Genomic DNA, 21,773 nt, shown 5'->3' on the forward strand with positions numbered 1-21,773 from the left:
AACTTGTGTTGTTAAGATTTTCCACCTTTAATTGCTTCTCTTCTTTTTTTGTTTGGCTTTAACCAGCAACCAATTAACGATAAGCAGACATGAGTGTAAATAACAGCCCATTCATTACCATTCACACCTAAATGTGTGGATCATCAAGTGGATACTTCAAGAGCATATTTAGGGAAAGGGAAAAAAAAAAAAAGAAAAAAATGTTCTGGAATAAATTTACTCCTCTTTCTTGCTGAACTTTTATGAAACATCTATAGCACGATCTTTGGAATCTTTGTCTCTTTTGCTGGATTACAGTTAACATTTTTGCTATTTACCCCAATCAGGATTAGTTGTTGCACTATAAGTAATTGGCAGCAAGCAAAAAATAGCTTCCGTGGCCTTATACTGTGCTGTCCCAACTAATACAGTATAAAATCCAAAGGGTAAATCAGTCACTAATAGAAGCAAACATAACTGCACAAGTTAAAAAAAGACAAAAAAAAAAAATAAGCAGCCATTATGGTGGCTTGTGACTGCACCAGAAGGAAAAAAAAACAGTTACACACTTAAGGTGATGGGGGCACAGCTCTGTATCAACAGTCTCATCGTTGTCTGCTTACAATAATTAGTGTGACTCGTTAAGAGATATGTCAACAACATCTATTTTTTGCAAACAGTCCACTAATTGGCTGCAGCCGCCTGTAGGAGCTGGCTACATTGGGGAATTCGCCAGTGTGTTAATTAGCTCTCACCTGATCCCTGCCACATGAGCCTGCTTTTACTCCCCCCACTCCTCATGCAAGACAGGTCTCTTCAGGGGCCAGAGAAGGAGGACACAGTGACAAATGAACAAGCACCTTATTGGTGTGAAAGAGAGATGATATCCTGGTTGCTTCGAAAAGAGTTTAACATGAACTTCCAGGGGACTGAAAACATCCAGCCTGTCATTTGTACTGGACTTATAACTTGATGGGTATCTCTACTTTTCTGCCCTTGATACAGATTTACAGATGCTGGTAGAATTGTATTGTCTGTGTGATGCCAGATGAGCCCTCCTGCATCTAACATGGCCTTGTTGTGGAGTCTGGAAGCTTATTTACTATTGCTTCCTGCTTGCTTCCTCTCTCATGCAATTAAAAGGCTCTTAAAAAACTTTGACTCCACATTCACTTTCCCCTTTCCAATTAATAAAAATACAGAAAAGAAAATATGAAAAAGAATGAGGAAAGAAATAAGGGTTAGAAATGAACCAAACTTAAAACAATGAATACAGATAGCAAGAAAGTGCTCATGGGTACACTGATGTTCTGTAGACTTGTCTGGAGAATTAAAGATTAATTGATTAACAGGCTAATGTTCTGCTAGCCGGCACTTAAACGCATCCTTCCTCTTAAATACACCCCGTCAAGACCAGCACACCACTAAATAATGTTTATTTACTTAAAGAGCGCCAAAGTACTCTCCACAGCATAAATCGCTCACTGTGCCCATTAGTCTAACTCACTGCGACTGGCTAATTGTGATATATAGGCTCACTTCTCTTAACTGGTTTTATGGAAAATTGTGCTAAAAATAAAACAACATGAAAAGAGGAGAGTGCATCCTCAGAAGCGCACCTTTGTCCCTCCAGGTAGTCTTGTATCTGACCTCTGTGATGAATGCCTAGTAAGCCTCGCAGACCATAAAATGTGTCAATGGAGATTAGACTCATTTTTTTCTCCAATCCCTGTTTAAAAAGGTCAGCCCCCTCTAAAAAGAGAATGACCAAAGAGTATTTGAACAAAGCGTTCTAGAGCACCTCATTTTTCTTTTTCTGTCTACTCCATTGTATCTCTTCTATTTATTTGGGCATCTGGGAATGAAGCCACTCAGATTCAAAAATGAGACGACACAAGTGAGTAAAAGGACAGGGGCACAGAGGGCACTCGTTGGCATGTGAATCCTAATAAAAACCAGAAGCTTTAAGCTCTCCTGGGTGTAAAATATTTATCGAAAGATAGTACCAGGCATGGTGCAGAGGCTCGGTCATACAGCAGAAATGTATCACTGCATCAACCCTGATCCCTGCTAATCCGTTATTAGTTTACCAGTGGATTTACTCCCAGTCTGTCTGGATTAGCAGCGGCGGAGGGAGATCTGCAGGACAGGAACTCGATATGCTTTGTGAGAGATGCTCGATCCTTTTTTACATTTTCCAGCTGCATCCCAATATTTGTTGTGTACAGACCTCAGGACACATTAGGAAATCCTGGCTTTTTGTTTTGATTATCCTCCTACTGCAATCTGATAGCTCCTTTGAAATGACCAAAGATCTCAAGAGGCCACTATGGTGTGTACAGTGAGAGTACATTATGTAAGCCAAGTTTCACTCTCTTTCTTCATGGTGGCAGCCCTAATTCCCATTTAGCTCTCTGCCAGCCCCTCCTTGTAGTTTCCTTTTTTTAACCTTCTTTCCTTAAAACCCACCTGATATATATATATATATATAGGATTTGTATGTTTGTTTGTGTATTTTCCTTACCCCTAACCTTCTCTTAGCCCATGCCTTTCTCACTGCGTCAATACAACCACCCACCCAGATCAGTTGCTATGGCAGACGGCTCACTGAGCTTATTGCACAGTAATTCTCGTCTTACCCATAAACCTTTCCTGATTCTGTCACCATGCTCACAGGAATATTTATGAGCAGACGAATAATGAAGAAAAAATAATGCAAGTTAATTTTCAATATTCTACCTTGTCTTGTCTCAGTGCCAGATTCAAGTTATACTATGCTGGCCTCATGAGCACAGCAGTTTCTCCGCTGCCCGGTTTTATTTCTCTTCACTTGCATTCATCAAGACCTTGAGGGCTGGGGTAAAGAGCAGTTGGACCCATATTTTTTATAATGTAGCAACTGATTGGATTGCCAGGACTGCTCTTTCTTGACTAAGCAGTGCTGACATGACAGCATGACAAGAAGCGCAGGGAGAACAGGACTGAGACAGCCATCACAGTGACACTGACTCTCTGGAGGCCTTTTAAGTGAAAGCTGAATAATATGCTAGAGAGAATGACAAAGTATACTCGAGACACTGCAATGAAGAGACCAAGCAAGCACAGCCAGGTCTTTGCTGTTTTTAGGACCCTGGTTTTTGTCCGGCCATGGAATAGAACAGCTCGTTTTGGCAGTGCATGGCAGGAGTTTCTGGGCAAAATGAACAGTCTCCTCATCAATGTCCCTCCTGTCCGGCTTTGGCTCACAGACAAAAAGGATACAGAGTAGGTTTCTGCAGGGGGAAAGAGCAGGTGCCATTCCCATCAGTGCTTTATGGAAATGATCCCACACAGTAATCAAGAAAAAATGTCCACATTCCCATTTCACTAAAAAAAATTCAAAGCTTGGTTCATCTGCTTTGTCTGTAAATGCTATAAATGGATTCTGATGTCTGGCTGGTCACCAAATACTCGTACCTGAGGAGACGAAAGGCTATGTGCCAAAGGTCTGGCAGGGATGTTGAAGTGGGTTGAGAGTGCTTTAAATGGGTGACAGGCCATGGGCCAAAGTCCCTGCAGCACAACTGATCAGAAAACTGGGAGCAAAAAGCAGCTGGTTTCCCTTGTCAGCAGTTCAGTATGCAGAGACAGCATACCCTTTCCCACAAGTAATTCAGTAGGCAAAGCAAGCAGCCAAACTGTAGGAGAATATGTATTCTGAGTTTTCACTTTGGTGAGAGGTCTTCCTATCAATATCTCAGCCAATGGACTGAGGTCTTCCCCTTAACATACTTGATATCTCCCACTTATACCCTCTGAAAGGCCTGACATTTGTAACTGTTATCATCCTGCATGCATTATACCATCTTGCTCTTTCTAGGCTCAAGGATTCTGGATGAGAACAATACAAGTTGGACATAGTGGCAGGGGTAAGGTCACTGTTAAAAACCCCTGTGCACCTGGGGGTATTGCTATTCCTCTCCCATATGCCTGTCTACATAAGAGTCATGCTATACAGTGGACTGTGGTACTCTTGAGATAAGAAGCCGTGTGCAGAAAGTGACAGAGCTTCCTTCAACGCCTTTGCAGTTCAAGTTAAAATGCAAATGAGATAAAGTCAAATACATCTTAAACATACATTTTAAAAAAATACACACAGACATTTTACCTCACAGCACAAAAACTCCACTCTGGTACCAATGTACATCCATTCATATAACTATGCTCTTATGCAAAATCTGTAACACTCCTTCTCTAGTGACGACCCTGTAGAAGTTACTTTATTCATCCATTCACCAATCTAAGCACCCATTATTAAATATACTTATCCAGTTGAGGGTTACAGATGATGCTGTCTATCATAGCAGCACTGGAGAACCAACTCTGAATGGTGCATCAGTACATCATAGAACCCACTATAACAGGGTCATTACTGTCATGTGTACAGAGTACAGTGAAATTCATATGTATGTGCTAATCAACATGCAACACCTCACTCCCCAGCATTAGAACTAGTGTAACTATTTTACCTCTAAACTTCTATCGTTCTTATCTGAAAATTCTCAGCACAGACTTAACCACACTATCAACTACTAGGTGATATTTTATAAACTTTTTACAAAATCTCTGAAGCCCCATAGGTGTCAAGCAAAAAAAAAAAAATCTGTTTGAATGAATTAGATAACTCTAATTCTCTAAGATTTTTTTTTTTTTAACCTGACTCTTATTTCAGTATTTGGGAGCTTCGTTCTGCATTAATTTGTTCAAATAATTATTACTTTTCCCCCTTGCAGTCCAGTTCTCATTAAGGAGCTCTGTACAGTTTTCCAAAAGTGTTGAAATCAGTGAACTGGAAGAGGAACTAGTTTGAAGACCACAGCGGTTGAAACAGTTCTTTTGAGGAGTTCTGAAACGAGTTTCAAATGCAGGAGAAGTTACAAGAATGGATTTATGGAATTTTCTCAGAGAATGCGATATTCTGGAGTCAGTGGTGCAAACGCTGATAGAAGAAAAGGTAACTTTAAAATCTAGTCGAAAATGGCACTGAACAGCGCAGAACAGACTGAGACTATTGTCTGGCTATACTCTTCGGGCCACTAAACTGCTTGCCAGGAAAAACAAATAGTTATTAAAATAAGAAAAAAATAAAAATAATTAATTCAAAGCACACAACATACAAGATATACGGCACTTTGTCACTACCAGCATGATTTATCAGGCTACTTTTTAGCACTCTAATGTTTTTAAGTCTGGGTTTAAAGGCTGCAGCAATGTTGTTGTGGCTTACAAACACTAAGTATTGTTAAAAATAAAACTAAACTTACAGAATTAAAAAATCTATATTTTTTTATCAAAAGTCTAGAAGAAAAAATAGTTTAATCAAATCAGTATATGTGAAATTGGAAATTTTAACAAATTCTATTACTATTTGTGTTTAGTCAGAGTCGGAGTTGGAGTCAGTACATTTTCACCAACTCTGACTCCAATAACCAAACAATAACTTCTAACTCTGACTCCACAATCCTGGTCTGGACTTGAGAAACAGAAGCACTAAGTCCTAAATCTCCATGCTGCCTTCATCTTGTTTCTACTATAGAATAATATTCATATTGGAAAGCACACATAGTCAAAAAAAAAAAACAAAAGACTTCAGACTCACCTCCTCCTCCTCCCATTAATGACGAGTTAGCTGTAAAAATAACAGAAATAGGATTATTAGTTTAATTTGACCAGTAGGAAAATACTTTTATTTTGTAATAACTTGCATAGCTCATCAAATCCACTTGATCCCAAAACATCTAATTTCTGAACCCACCTTACCCAATACACAGTCACATGAAGCCATTCACTCAATCCTACAAGGCTAATTCAAATGCAGTTGAGCTACAATGAAACATGTAAGTGTTTGAAACATGGGGAAGAAAGTAGAATATGAGAGCTTTGCACAGACGGTAACTGTACTGGGACTAGAAAGAAGGACAGTGAGCCATAGGGCTATTCTGATTATCTGCAAGTTAACTTAAAATAGGTTTGTTAGAAGTAAATCCTCACACTTTTTTAATTTAAGAGAATAAAGCTAAAAATGCACATTTATTTCCACTCCAAACACTCCTAGTGCTGCAGCTAACCTCCATGTCACCATGTAGTCTATGTAACTCACGTTGGGCAAATCTAAGCTTTGATAACAAAACGTCAGATTTCAACCACAAAGAAGCAGTACCTTAGCTGGAGCAGAATATTCTCCATCTGATATGCCAGTGCTACTTCTGTTAAAGCCTATCTGATCTGTACTGGTTTTGTGTTTCGCTCTTTTCCAGTCACACGGAGGATGCATGTGAACTGTCTAACCTAGCGGTTTCCTAAGCCAGTCCCGGGGGAGGAATGTAGCTACAGTTTTTACTGCTCCTTTTCACTGGGCTTCTCTCTTAATTAAACATGCTGTTATTTCCCAGTTTTGGCTTTTATTGTGTCATTGCAGAAATTCCCATCAGGGCTTGTTCAGTTTTTGCAATTGTACTAACAAGTATTTGTGTTTTATACACAGAGTTGAATAAGTTTTCCTAACACTGCTCTATTAAGCTTTTGCTCTCATATTTCTTCTGAAATGTTTTGGTTATTTAAGCCACTGTCTGCTAACAAACACACTGGGTAAAACACTGACATACTGTAGCTGCTCTTTTTTAGTACTAATTACCATTTCCTCTTTGTTAATTGTTACTATTTAGATAAAGATAAGTGAGAAAAGCCCATAGGAAACCATTAATTATAATGAAAAAAAGAGGAGAAAAAGAGGGCAACACTGCCAGCACAGAGGATGGTCACTCACTGTGTGAAAATACTACTAACTAGTATTAGTGTCACATTGGCCATTCTTGTTTTATAAGTGTATACAATATCCATCCATCCATTTTCCAACCTGCTGAATCTGAACACAGGGTCACGGGGGTCTGCTGGAGCCAATCCCAGCCAACACAGGGCACAAGGCAGGAACCAATCCTGGGCAGGGCGCCAAGCCACTGCAGGGCACACACAAACCAAGCACACACTAGGGACAATTTAGAATTGCCAATCCTATATACAATATGAATTAGGAAAAATATGTCCTCAGTGGATGAGTAAAATAATGAGTTTACTGAAGAAAACTGATCTAAAACACATAAAAACACCATCATTCCTTGTAATGCTTACAAACATGAGAATAATAGTTACAAGAGAACAATAGAAATGCAGGAAGGTAAAGAGGATGGCATTTAGACAACTGTAAGAGGTTCTTTTCAGCATTTTAGCAGTAAGAGGACAGTCAACAAGTCTAATTCACTTATCCAGAGAACAGTTCTGGCAAGTTGGTGCAGTGGGCACAAGTAATGAACCACATTATGACAGGGTCTGTTGCCAGTCCATTGAACAGTAAGCAGAGGATAAAAAATAGGAATGCAGAGTATGTGCAAGGCCCTTTTCTTTATCTTTTAATTTTTTATCTGTGAAGATGTCAATAACATAATGGTGAGCAAAGAGAATATTGAAGAAACATGCAAAAGGCTAAAAACAAATACATTAACTGGAATAGACGCAATATACTGAAGAGTGCTTAAAAGAAATATTAATAAGTGTTTACTTTGAAAGGCTTAGAGAACTAAACCTTTTTAGTCTCTAGCAGAGAAGGCTTTGTGGGGACCTAATCCAGGTCTTTAAAATCCTCAAAGGCATCAATATAGTTGATCCAGGAGAATTCTTTGAACTAAACAGTGAACCACATACTTCAGAAACCAGTGAAAACTATGGGGAGGTGTTTTCAGGACTGAACCTAGGAAGCACTTCTTTATGCAAAGAGCTGTGGGAAACTGGAACAAACTACCAAGACATATAGCTGAAGCAGAAACCTTAACAACCTTAAAGAAGTATCTGGATGAGATAATGGAACAGTTTAGCTATTAGCTAAACAAATGAGCCTGATGAACAGAATGGTCTTCTTTTATTTGTCAAGTTTCTTATGTTCTTATACAGTGGTGTGAAAAACTATTTGCCCCCTTCCTGATTTCTTATTCTTTCTCCCTAAATAATAAAAACCATCATTTAAAAACTGCATTTTGTGTTTACTTGTGTTATATTTGACTAATGGGTAAATGTGTTTGATGATCAGAAACATTTTGTGTGACAAACAAGCAAAAGAATAAGAAATCAGGAAGGGGGCAAATAGTTTTTCACACCACTGTATTTCATTATGTGTACACTCCGTGGCCACCATATTAGGTATACCTGCTCATAAACCCAATAATGTACCTCGGCAAACAGCTAATCATGTTGCTGCAACTCAAGCATACAACATGCAGGCATGGTCAAGAGGTTTCATTTTTGCTCTGTCAAAAATGAGACTGCACAAGACACATATTGTAAGGAACTTTGACTGTGGTGTGATTATTGGTGCCAGCCACTGTGGTAACATCCAGAAGATGCTAATTCTGTGGGTGAAAACACGATTATAACAGGAGAGCTGTAAAGCAGAATGGACAGATTTGTTGAAGCTAAGAGAAGAGGCCACAAATCAGTTTCTAGAATTTACTTCATTATGTTTACTTCATCTGTTATGTATATTTGTTACCTGGGATTTTTATTTCACATAAAAAGATGTTGCTGAAGGGTTCAACTGAAAAGCTTCTCATTAATGATATTGACAAAGTCAGATCAGCCAGTCATGGCAGGCTAGTCAAACACCTGAAGAGTTTGCTGCAGCATGAACATAACTAGCCACTCTTTGAAGGTGTCGATTAAACAAAACACAAAATGTATGTTTTATTTTATTTTTGCCTGACATTTTTCAAGAGTGTCTCCTTTGGTGAATGGATAATACTCAAATAACTGCTCTTTACAAGAGAAGGGCAGCTTTAAGTGCACAATGCATCAGAACCTGACGTGGGTGGCTAACGGCAGCAGAAGGCTATGCCAGTTTCCATCCCTGTCAGCTAAGAACAGGAAGATGAGTGTACAATTGGCACATAATCACAAAAATGGACAACTGAAGATTAGAAAAATGTCACCTGGTATGAAAAATTTTGATTTCTGCTGTGGGACAGATGAAAGAAAGAGTCAGAATTTAGGGCTAATAGCATGAATCCATGCTACCTTATGCCTTATACTTATGCACATAAAACAATGCAGTTAACATAATGTGCATTATAGGCAAATGAAAGGAAGAAGAAAAGACCAATACAGCAAAAGCAGGAAGCCAAGATGGATTTAGATAGGAAATATCATGTTTCACTAATATGCTGGAGTTTAATGAGAAAACAAAAGCATTTGATTATATGAAAGTGAAGAAGATGTATCTTAATATTGAAAATGATTTTGATAAGGTACCACTACAATGAACAGAACTCAGAAGGAAGGTTACAGATAGAAGCAGAATTTGACTTAAAAATATAAGTTGAAGTCTAAAGTGATAGCATATAGGACAAAGTGTTGATGTTATCTTTTAAAATTTCTGTAAATAATCAGATAAAAAACTCAGGGCTTAGTAAGGTCGTAACAGTCTCTGTGACTATAACTTTTTTGAAGCCAGCCAAGCCAACACTTTACACTTGTTGCACATTATACAAATATACCAATGCATGCTGTCCTGATGTTGAATTTTTTAAAAGGTGTTACTATAGAAACTTTGCCTTATCTAATTATCCTAAAAACATTAGTAAGAGTCAAAAATGGTTAATTTATTTACATCTTCAGAAACCACTACTTATTTACATCCTCTTCTATCCTTGTGTAGCAAGGCTAACATGAACCCATTTCTTAGTAAGCACTCTCAATCAAAAATCTGAGTAGTTACTCTAGTGAAAGGAGCCTTTCTTTGGCTACATTGCATAAGAAGGATGCAGTTCACTCTTTTTGGAGAATTTGGATTGTCTGTTCAGGAGTGGAGTTTCATATCCTGGCGTAACAGCTCATACGGAGCTGTTGTTGTACAAAACAAATCTTTGGCACTTTTTCTTTTTTTGAGGCGCGCTTTCATACATTCAGAACACTGTTTCAGAAAAGCTTGGTAACTTAGTAGCTACAGAAATAACACTGAAAAGCTGAATTTTTCAAGTACTGTATATCATAACTTGGAGTACAGACAAGGGTCAGTCATTTTATATAGTTTAAAAGACTGCACTACAAAGTCACAGGAAAGACAAATCACAAAGTTTACCAATCAAAGTTTCACTTCTCATCCTCATGCACTAAAGGAGCACCACAATAAGCCCCAGCAAAGCTGGAATAAGAAAATGTAGTGTCTTGTATTTCTCACATCCTATTTTTTCCCAGTGCTACTGTAAGCTTAGTTAACCTGTACATTACTACATCATTAGTTAAATCCACAATGATACAAATGTAATAAAATTAGCAGATACCCTACAGTTAGGTCACTACAGGAGTACTCTGAGAAAACTGTAGTCTGGAAGAATTTCATGCAAATACAGTTTAAATATAAACATTATATTAACTGCTCTCTCCAGTTGATGGTGGAACAACTGCCCTTTGTGGAGGAGTTCAAGTATCTCAGGAGCTTCTTCACAAATGATTTAAAAAGTAAGAGTGAGATCAACATGAAGATGGGAGCGGTGGCTGCTACTTTGTGGAAACTCTACTGGTGCATGCTGGTAATCTGGGAGTGCAGTCTAAGGACAAAACTCAAATTACCTATTGATCTGCATCTCTGTCCTCACTTATGGTCATGAGCTGCGGGTAAATAACTGAAAGAATGAGATCGCAAGTGCAAGCAGCAGAAGTGAGGCTTTGTCACATAGTGGCTTGGCTTGCACTTTGTGATAGGGTGAGAAGTTCATCAGTTTGGGAGAGTTTCAGAGTAGAGTCACTGGTCCTCTAGATCTAGAGCAGCCTGCAGAGATAGGTTGGGCATGTTGTAAGAATGCCAATCATCAACACACACACACACACACACATCTGGGGCGGCACCGGACCCAGGATATGGTGGAGGGATTATATCTCTCAGCTAGCTTGAGAACACCAGGGAATTCTCCAGGAAAAGCTCAAATCTGTAGCTGGGGACAGGGAAGTCAGGGCTGACCTACTTGACCTGCACCTACCACGAATCACACAAGGAAAAGAGGTTCCAGAAATATTACATATTTTATCATATATAAAATGTAATCGCACCAAGCAATGAACAGAAGTGATTCAATAAGCCACTGAAATATTGGTTTATACATTGCAATTAGTTTTGTACTTAGAGAGGTTATATTTTAGATGTGAGGCTATGCCTGTATATTTAAAAGAGCCCAACAGCAGTAGAGAAAATCTGGAGACAACCCGCTAGCCTGATTCCACAACAGAAAGATATGAGATATCAGAAAGCAGAATCTTTTCAGTTTATGCAAACAGAGATTAAGAGGTGGTACTTGTATAAACAATGTACATTGAAGCAAATCAGTAGAATGGATGCTGGCTGTTACGTTAAAATAGGTTCTTCAACAAGAATATGTGGAAACACATGGAAGTTGGTGAATATGAAAAGTTTGAATTAAACTTAAGAAACAGTTCTTCATTGAGCATGTTACCAAGCAGTATAAGTAATAAGAACCTATATGAGACCTTCTATTTTCATTTTTGAATTGTTCTTTTAGGAAATGCTATGCTATATCATACTATTCTGGCCTAAACTACCTGTAATTTTGTTTTTAGTTTACCTGCATGTGCTTCTACCAGGTACACTATTTTATACCCTCTTTCGAAAGATCGTTCCTGTTAGATAACTGGCATCCCTAAATTGGCCTGGCAGGAGAATGTGGGTATACCGTAATGTGTGCCTATTACAAGAAAATTGACTCAGAAATTAAAGGATGCAAACTGAAGTATGAGACCACTACTGTACACAATAAAAGCCAATACAAAAGTAAATTTCACACTTCACCGTCTTTCTGACTACAGAGTTTGAGCAGAAAAAGCGCTACATAAAGCTGTTCAATTAAAAGCAAATCCAAGTCACTAGTAATGGAACTGACTAGAAGGAAAACCTACCATGGGCTTCCCTAAGGCACAAGTTTGATCTATCCAGAGAACGGCAAAAATATCAATCACAGAGCTGCTTTTAAAAATGTTTCCCATAAACTAAGCAAGTAGACAACAGGCAGATATTATGGAAATTACTGTTATAATCAAAGCAATAGAGATGTTATCAAGAAAAATAAAACTCAAGAACTAACTTAATGTTGCCCATATATTACAATCCATCTTATAAACTGATATAATAATTATAAATTGCCAAGTGAAACCCAACAAACTTAAAGAAAATACTGTATATCTAATGATAGATGTCACTAAGAAGTGCCACATATCAAATAAAAAGTCAAAGCCAATGATTCTATCTTGGAAGTGGCAAGTTAACAGCATTCTCCGAGATTTAGTTAACAGCAGTCAGACTAAATCATAATAATGGGCCCTAATTTTTACTCTGAAATCATATTGGATCCATACTCATCACAATACCCATTCTGGCCCTCGCACTGATGCAAATGAACGTGAACTTTAGACCTGGCAGGTGTAACTCAATTCTTTAAATCTGACAAGTTAGTGTCTATGCACTGTCATTATAGAAGAGTTGGTTGTGGGTGCCAAATCTATCTTGGATAAGAAAATATCCCTTAATACTGTAAAAATGTAAAGTAAATTACATATCCACACCAAACCTGCCTCTAATGAGGCACAGGTCCTACAACAAATGTATAAACGGAACAGAATGGCAATAAAAGATGAGGAAAGAAAACCTTAGCAATCAACAACAGAAAATTAACTTGCAAAGTCTTAGATCAGAGTATCTTAGTTGTAATATAAAATATCTGCAACTGTTCCACACCAACTGCACTTACAGTTAAAAATAAATTAATTAATTAAGCAGGCCCTCTTTTACAATTCTGTTTAATTAAAAATCATAACTTCCAAATAATTGCTGCATATTATAATATTGTCCTGTGTAAAAACAAATAGTAATGTTCTGCTTTGCAGGCTCGCAGGGAATAAAATTTCACCTTGTATTATTTATGTTTGTACAGATTAACAGATACATTTTATTATGTATATGTGCAGCATTTCATTAACACATATAGCATACTAAAAAAAAAAAAAAAACTCTCAAACTTACTTTATTAAAAATCAGTCTCAACATCAGGTGCAAAGCAGGAAACAGCCCTGGACTCCATTGCAGGGTTTGCTTTTGCGCACACCAACATTCACACTGACAACAACTGGGCAGAGGGCTTGAACCCTAGAGGTAATTCATTAATTGCATCTTATATTTTTGTAAAGTAAGTGATTACCAGGAAATAGGATACTACATACATGATGCATAACACAAACTGATCTATCAAACTGAGGCTTTTTAAAATAAGGATACACTTGGAAAGAGTCTGTTATGGTTAAGAAGGATCACCAGAGGGTTTCTGAAATAAATAAAGAAGTATTATAGTGGCACAAGGAATGTTTTCTACATGTCCATTATTGAAATAGTTTTGACCTTCCCCTTCACAGCTTAGGCCTAGTCCATGCTAACACTGATAAATCCTTGTTTATTTACTTTGGCCTTCCATCCACACTAAAACGATATTTTGGCCATTTTTCAAAAATGCTTCCCAATGTGCATAAATCTGAAAACATCGGGTCTCACTTGGCTGAGTGACTGGAGAAAAAAAGGAGCAAAAGGATTGACATATGATTGTCATTTCAGTTTCCTTGTGACAATTACCATTTTGATCTCATTTTACTGTGGGGATATTACTTCTCTGACCTCTCTGCATCAGCCAACACATACTTCGCCTTGAAGTAGTTCTCCATATTTATTTTGCCAGGAGTCTCAGTCTGCATTTCCCATGGTTTTGGCTACCTTATACTCATTTGTAACCTTTAAAACAGCTGTACTTCATCATCTGTGCAGAGAAAGAATTCAAGCTTGGTGTTTTCTTTAGGTGCTCTGCTTTCTTTGTGCTTTAAGAATTTTTACTTAATTATTGCAAACCAAACATTACAATCTGGGGGAAATGACATACTGCCCTTGGTGAGCAAAACACACATGTCCATTAGGAAAGATTTGTGCATTTTTGACATTTCATGGGTTTGCATCCCGGGTCCTCCCCTGTGTGGTAGCGATTTGAGTAGTGAGAAAGGTGCTATATAAATGTCAAGAATTATTATTATTACTAGGCTGACCCGACTTTTAAGTTGACCACTTCTTAAGGCAATTCAATATGTAGATCAATTTGGTATTTTATACAAACTCATTAATTTGGTTATATTGCATTTGAGCGGTATTACTTTAATACTCGTAGTTTCTGTTATTTTTGTGATGAAATTTAAACTTTTTTTCTATATTGAGGTCGCCCTTTTGAACCCCCCCTGATATTTACTACGTGGTGAGGCATTTGTACTCCATCAACATTAATTATTTCCAGAGACATAATTTTGTCTATTTTTCCAGAGCATCGCACACAAAAGCAAGGGAATGATGGGAGCACCAAAACTCTGCTCACATCATGTCGCTTCGTACCGCAAGCTGCAAGTAGTAAGTCTGTGATAAGCGGAATACAGCTTACGCTTTCCACGCACGGGACGGAAGGACAATCCCGACCGCTTTTATATAGTAAGAAAGAAGAAGAAGATATCGCACAGTCTGGAGTAGAAAATCATCTTTTACCTGGAAAAACGAAACTAAAAATCCCATCGTGCATTGCAAAATGGACGGGGCGTGTGTGGAACTCTGCGCCTGCGTAGCACTCACGGGACAGAAGGACAATCCCGACCGCTTTTATATAGAAGGATTTCAGTGTGGATGAAAAACTTTCTGAAAGGATTAGAATCAACGGAAAACATTTGAAGGTAAAAAAAAAAAAAAATCAACCTTTTCAAATTTATCCATGTTAGTATTGACTAGTCATAGGATGGGTGGACAGGACAGGAAGCAACAAGAGAGTGGTGGATAAAGCTTCTAAAGTGGGTTCACTCCACTTTTATCGACTAAAATGTGACAACACTGAGATCTTTTTGGCCCCCGCAACCTCCTGTTCACACTCCTTTCTGTGGCAAATGTCCCATGTCAATGCATAAAGACAATTTCCTCTTAGAAGAGAAAAATATACATTTAAGTATGGTTTCTGGGCTGTTGAAAAGATTCATTACTGCTGTTTTTATATTGCATGTTTTTACTAAAGTTTGATTTGTATGAGCATCACCAAATTAAACTAAAGAAAACAACTATCGGCAAGTGAAGTTCTTCTTGGTTGGACCCACCATAACTGGGAGTAACTATCTCAAGTTGCTGTACACATGAGGCAACACAATGTCTAATGTTTACTAGTAGATCTTTATGACTAGAGTGGTTTCTTTATCGTTTCCTTTTGAGTCAAGAGGTTAGCGGCTTTTGAGGTAGAGCCCTACCCACTACTGAGTTATCTGCAAAAAAGAAACACACAACACAGCAGAGATTAATTTTCTAAAGGCAAACCCCACAAGGCCTCACAAATGGTTTGGGACTATTTTCTGCCACACTTCTCCTTTTTTGAACGGAACAACAGCAAGATCCCGTCATGGCCAATACGCCAGTCTGCCAGTCATAGCAGCTGAAAAATGTCATGGCTCTCATTTTCTTTCTCTCTCTCCTGTTACACTGTCTTTTACCCAGCCTCCTCTTTCTATTATGTGAATACACAACTACCTTTTTTATCATACATAACAACAGCTGCTTCACTTACTAAGTATATCAGGTGACAGGGCTCATTACAGCTGGCAAATCGACTACCTGTTAGCATGAATGAGGAGCAAGGTGGAAGCACTGAATTTATTCTCAGCAAAGTAAGCCAGGAAAAGAAAAACACAAGGCTGAGACAGAAAGCATCAAGTACACTGCAAATAAGACAGAGGTACTACCATGAGACAGTAAAAAAGGAAATAGACAGTCAAGACAATAAGGCAGAGATAATACATAAAGTAGATGGTTAAAAAAAAAAACATTTAATTTACAGCACTTTTCAAAAAAGTCTTCTTTTATAACAGGTTCTTTACATTTTTACAGAAACGGGCTTTACTATTGGCTGAGTTTTTGTTCTAAATGAAAATGGCCCCAGTAGCAAAAAAAACAAGTACTTGACACTCATAATACGCAAGAAAGATACTATCACGATACTAAAAAACATTACAAGAAAGCTGATGGCTCTACAGGTATACAGCTTGGATAGATAACATGTGAAAGAACAGTGAATCATACAGTCCTCTCCAGTCCCTTCAGAGTCTGCATGAATTGCTGCTACTTTGCATTGTTGTCATGTTTTCACTACAAGGGTTGTAATTGTAATATTGAGGTCAATTTCAGCTAGGTACAGTGCACCCAATAAGCACTGGGTCGTCAATTCATCCATTTGACAAAAGGTGTATACAGGACAGAGTTGAAGGGAGCTTGTACTGGTCCTGGCAAAACTGGGCATAAGGCAAGAAAAAACTCTGAAAAGGATGCCACTCCATCACACGTTACACTTAAGAACACAACCACAGGCTCACATTAAATTCAGTCACTCTGCTGCTACAGTCTTTGGTCATATAATTAATAATGATGAATGAGCAAGTTGCAGAGGTGGCCATGCATGCCCAAACCTAAACACATAGGCAGTGTGGCGCATCGCAAACCTTGCCAATTCGATTCCTACCTCCATCTCATTCCAAGATACCAAGCAAATCTCTGTTTCTTGTGGTTAAGGATCTGTACTGGTATCTGGAAAGGTGCTAGTTCAAATCCCCTTACTGCTAGAAGGGATCCTACTCTGTTGGGCCCTTGAACAATCCTTTAACCTGAAAATTGTTCCAGGGGTGTAGAATGGCTGACCCTGCAAAGGTCATGCGAGAAGTCAATTTCCCCACAGGGATTAAAGAAGTTATTCACAAGCTTGACTGATCCAGTCCTGGGTAACAGGGTGTCAGATCCCGTCCTGCATGCATCAGACACTGCAGAGGCCACTCACATGTCACCCATAGACTCAAGTTAACATCAAATTGCTGTTATAACTGCAGATATATAACAACAACATTTATTTATATAGCACATTTTCATACCTTCTCAAATGTACCTCAAAATGTTTTACATAATGAAGAATAGAAAAATAAAAGACACAGTAAGAAATTAAAATAAGTCAACATTAATTAACATAGAATAAGAGTAAGGTCCGATGGCCAGGGAGGACAGAAAAAAAAAACTCCAGACGGCTTGGAGAAAAAAAATAAAAATAAGCAATTTGAGGTGAATACACATAAATATGAGAAATGATTACAGAATGGTACCAGTTCTTTTTTGGGAATTTATACACAAGTATGCCTTTAATAGCATTCTTGAAGTTCCATCTTCCAGTATTGGAAAGCATAAGCGCTGGGACAGAAACCTGAGGCAAATTTAAACAGTATAAAACAGTACTGTAGCGAATTCATTATGCACAATAACTACATCAATCACAAGAGCCACTGCTGTTAAACAAAGGCTTGGTCTGTTCTCTGTTGAGATGCTTCACCAAGCCTTTGCTTCTTCCATTTTTAGTTAAATGTTCTTAATTTTAGAGGGTTTCTGACTTTATATGAAATGCATGCATAAATCCAATTATTTTGAGAGACTAATTTGCACAGCCTACGACTTTCCACTATTTTCCCCATGATAAAGCACTTGCTGCATTGGCAGTGCATTTTGTAATAAACTGCCAGCCAATGAGTCTGGAGACATTGGCAGACAAGGGGTTTCTGTACACTTCAGAAGTCACTCTGCTGCTACAGTCTTTGGTCATATTATTAATAATGATGAATGAGCAAGTTCCAGAGGAGGCCATGCATGCCCAAACCTAGGCAGACAGGCAGTGTGGCTTAGGACTAGGTCGCCAGTTCAATCCCAACTCCATCTCACTCCAAGATACTGAGCAAGTCTCTTAACTCTCTCTCTGAAACAATTGTGAATTCATTATGTTATTTGTTATATTACAATAAATATGCATATATATATATATATATATACACATATGCATATATATATATATATATATATATACACACATATATATATATATATATACACACATATATATATATATATATATATATATATATATATACATATATATATATATATATATATATATACATATATATATATATATATATATATATATATATACATATATCTATATCTATATCTATATCTATATCTATATATATATATATATATATATCTATACTAATAAAAGGCAAAGCCCTCACTCACTCACTCACTCACTCACTCACTCACTGACTCATCACTAATTCTCCAACTTCCCGTGTGGGTGGAAGGCTGAAATTTGGCAGGTTCATTCCTTACAGCTTCCTTACAAAAGTTGGGCAGGTTTTATATTGAAATTCTACGCGTAATGGTCATAACTGGAAGCAGTTTTCTCCATTTACTGTAATGGAGATGAGCTTCAACGCCGTGGGGCGGAGTTTCGTGTGACATCATCACGCCTCCCACGTAATCACGCAGTACATAGAAAACCAGGAAGACCTCAAAAAAGCGCTCAAGAAAACATGCATTATATAATTGAGAAGGCAGCGAAACAATAAGAAGCGAGCGAGTGACATATACAACCATATTCATGAGTTCTGCTAGTGTAAACCTACACTTTAAACTAAGTTCATACACAGGCTGCCGCTGGCGTTTGTAATTTAGTGCCTGCCCATATAAGGCCGTCCGTCAGCGGCAATCCAATAGCAAACTGCCACGGGTAAATATTCACGGGTTAAGGACTGTGCTTATGGAGAGGAAGATGAGATGGTCAGGGTGGTGTTTGACACAAACTCAGCGAAACTGCGAGAGAAAGTTTTAAGTGCCAGGACTAAGGTAACATTAAATAAAGCTATGGACATAGCACAGCTGGCACCAGCACAGCTGGGAACCTTCGATGCAAGTACACCGAGTGGCTCACGTGAACTGACGAGTGCACAGATAAAAGCAACAGTTCCAAAGAGCGCTGAACAAAAACCGAATTACACAATTGAAAAGGCAGCAAAAAATATGAAGAGTCTGATAAGCATATTCATAAATCCAGCTACTGCGGAAACAAAACACACGGTGGAAAAGTCAATGTCCCGCTAAAGGAAGACAGTGTAAAAACCCGTGCATGCAGTGTGTCAGGTCTCAGATAAAGAAGAGGAGCTGTTTATTGATGCAGTAAGAAACGAATCGATGAATGAAACCTGTCATCTTTACAACGATTGACAAACACGGAATGTAACTTGAACACAACACATCCTACAAATACGAACCTGATTGAAAGAAATAATGATAATCAAATCCTTGATGACAGCAACACTCAGTAACACTCACAAAACAAATACTGTATATTGACAGTCATGTTACGTTATTTTTAAAATGTTCCCTTTTCTTTTCTAGCTTTTTTAACACACTACTTCTCCGCTGCGATACGCGGGTATCTATATATGTATATATATATATCCCGCTCTACATACTCGAATAATGGATACTTTATTCGCCATCAATGATTGTTTTGGTAAAGCCATACTCCGTGTATTCATTAGATGAACGGTAAAAAAGTAAGAGCGAGGGAGGATGACTCATTGAGGCATGCAGGCTGTAGTGCGCGTCAACTCTATCTGAATTGCGCGATCACATTTGAAAAATATATCTTTTCAAGTTCTATTTAGTCCATATGTGTCAAACTCAAGGGCCACGGGCCACATCCGGCCCGGCGTGTAATTATATCCGCCCGAGATCATTTTATATACTGTATTATTGTTATTAAAGCCCGGGTATATGAAGCGCTGGTAACAAAATAAACTACAGATCCCATAATGCAGCGCTTCAGCTGCCTTGCTGAACGCTTACCGCTTACTCGAGTTATTGCGCACTGAGTTTGCACGGCGCTTTGGTGACTTTGAAGAACAAAAAAAGTCCGTCTACATGCGGCTCGAACCTTGTGCATGTTTGGTAGCACATATCTGTGTGAGAAGCTCTTCTCAGTGATAAAGACTAACAAAACAGCACACAGGAGTCGCCTCACTGATGAGCACCTGCAATCCATCCTGAGAATCTCCACAACACAGAACCTCACACCAAACAGAAACGAACTTGTGGCCAAAAAGATGCCAGGCGTCCAGCTCTAAAATGACATATGAGCAAAGACAACTGAATGATTTGATTTGTTATTGCACGTAAGAGCGGGAGTCAACCGTTTTAACAAACAGCGTACTGCACTGATACGAAATAGCTGTGTGTGTATATATGTAGATATGTATGTATATGTATATATATGTTTATATATATATGTGTGTGTGTGTGTGTATGTATGTATATATATATATATGTATTTGTGTGTATATATGTAGATATATATGTATGTATATATGTGTATATGTATAGATATGTATATATGTTTATGTGTGTGTGTGTAAATATATATATATATATATACTGTATATATATATATATATATATATATATATATATATATATATCTCAACAACACTCATCACTCACAACAGTGACAAAACAATTACATTGACAATCAGGTTACGTTATTTTCAAAATGTTTCCTTTTCTTTTCATTGCTTCTTTAACACACTACTTCTCCGCTGCGAAGCGCGGGTATTTTGCTAGTATATATATATATATATATATATATATATTATATATTTATATACAGTGGCAGATTGCTGGGGTCCTTACCTGGCCAGGATGCCTGAAAGGACCGGAAGTGGACATTAAAAGCTTCCAGGACACGAGAGGGCAACCGCCCTGGACTATAAAAGGACTATGGGAAAAGAGGGAAAAGGATTTACCTTGTTGGGACCCGTGACCATCACCAGGGGGCGCTTTCAGACTCGTGGAACCAGGAAACAGATACTTCCGCCACACCCGGCAAGATGGCGGAGAAACCTGCCATGAACGCCCTGAGTGTTTCCAGGGAAAAGGGCAGAACTTCTGCCACACCAGGAAGTGCTGCCAGAAGATCATCATTAGTCACCTGGAGCACATCCGGGCAGGAATAAAAAGGTACTGCCTACTTGCACTCGGGGAGCTTGGGTCAGGTGTGGGAGCAAGACAAGCTCCCAGGAGGAGAGTAGAGGCGGCTAAGGACTGAGATAGAAAGAAGTTCATTGTGGAGATTATTGCTGAGTGCTTTGTGTGGTGTTTGGGACTGAAACTTGTGTGTAATGGTGCTTAATAAACGTGTGAGTTTTATAAAGATGTGGTCTCCGGCCAAGTCTCACTATCTATATCTATCTATATCTATATACAGTGGTGTGAAAAACTATTGCCCCCTTCCTGATTTCTTATTCTTGTTTGTCACACAAAATGTTTCTGATCATCAAACACATTTAACCATTAGTCAAATATAACACAAGTAAACACAAAATGCAGTTTTTAAATGATGGTTTTTATTATTTAGGGAGAAAAAAAAATCCAAACCTACATGGCCCTGTGTGAAAAAGTAATTGCCCCCTGAACCTAATAACTGGTTGGGCCACCCTTAGCAGCAATAACTGCAATCAAGCATTTGCGATAACTTGCAATGAGTCTTTTACAGTGCTCTGGAGGAATTTTGGCCCACTCATCTTTGCAGAATTGTTGTAATTCAGCTTTATTTGAGGGTTTTCTAGCAGGAACCGCCTTTTTAAGGTCATGCCATAGCATCTCAATTGGATTCAGGTCAGGACTTTGACTAGGCCACTCCAAAGTCTTCATTTTGTTTTTCTTCAGCCATTCAGAGGTGGATTTGCTGGTGTTTTTTGGGTCATTGTCCTGTTGCAGCACCAAG

The 21,773-nt window shown here is 38.3% G+C and overlaps 1 protein-coding gene across 4 annotated transcripts in view; it reads right to left on the minus strand.

The window, feature by feature from the left end:
* Positions 1-21,773, minus strand: part of macrod1 (mono-ADP ribosylhydrolase 1) — a 512,933-nt gene that overhangs the window by 257,824 nt on the left and 233,336 nt on the right. For all 4 annotated transcript variants that reach the window (XR_005634620.1, XM_039760705.1, XM_039760704.1 and 1 more), the window contains exon 4: positions 5,618-5,647. Coding sequence is in view for 3 of the 4 variants with exons in the window: in XM_039760705.1 (XP_039616639.1) it covers positions 5,618-5,647 (30 nt within the window). In the remaining variant the exon portion in view is untranslated. The remainder of the gene's footprint in view (positions 1-5,617; positions 5,648-21,773) is intronic.

Source organism: Polypterus senegalus, chromosome 8, assembly GCF_016835505.1.
Source record: "Polypterus senegalus isolate Bchr_013 chromosome 8, ASM1683550v1, whole genome shotgun sequence".
Lineage (NCBI taxonomy): Eukaryota > Metazoa > Chordata > Cladistia > Polypteriformes > Polypteridae > Polypterus > Polypterus senegalus.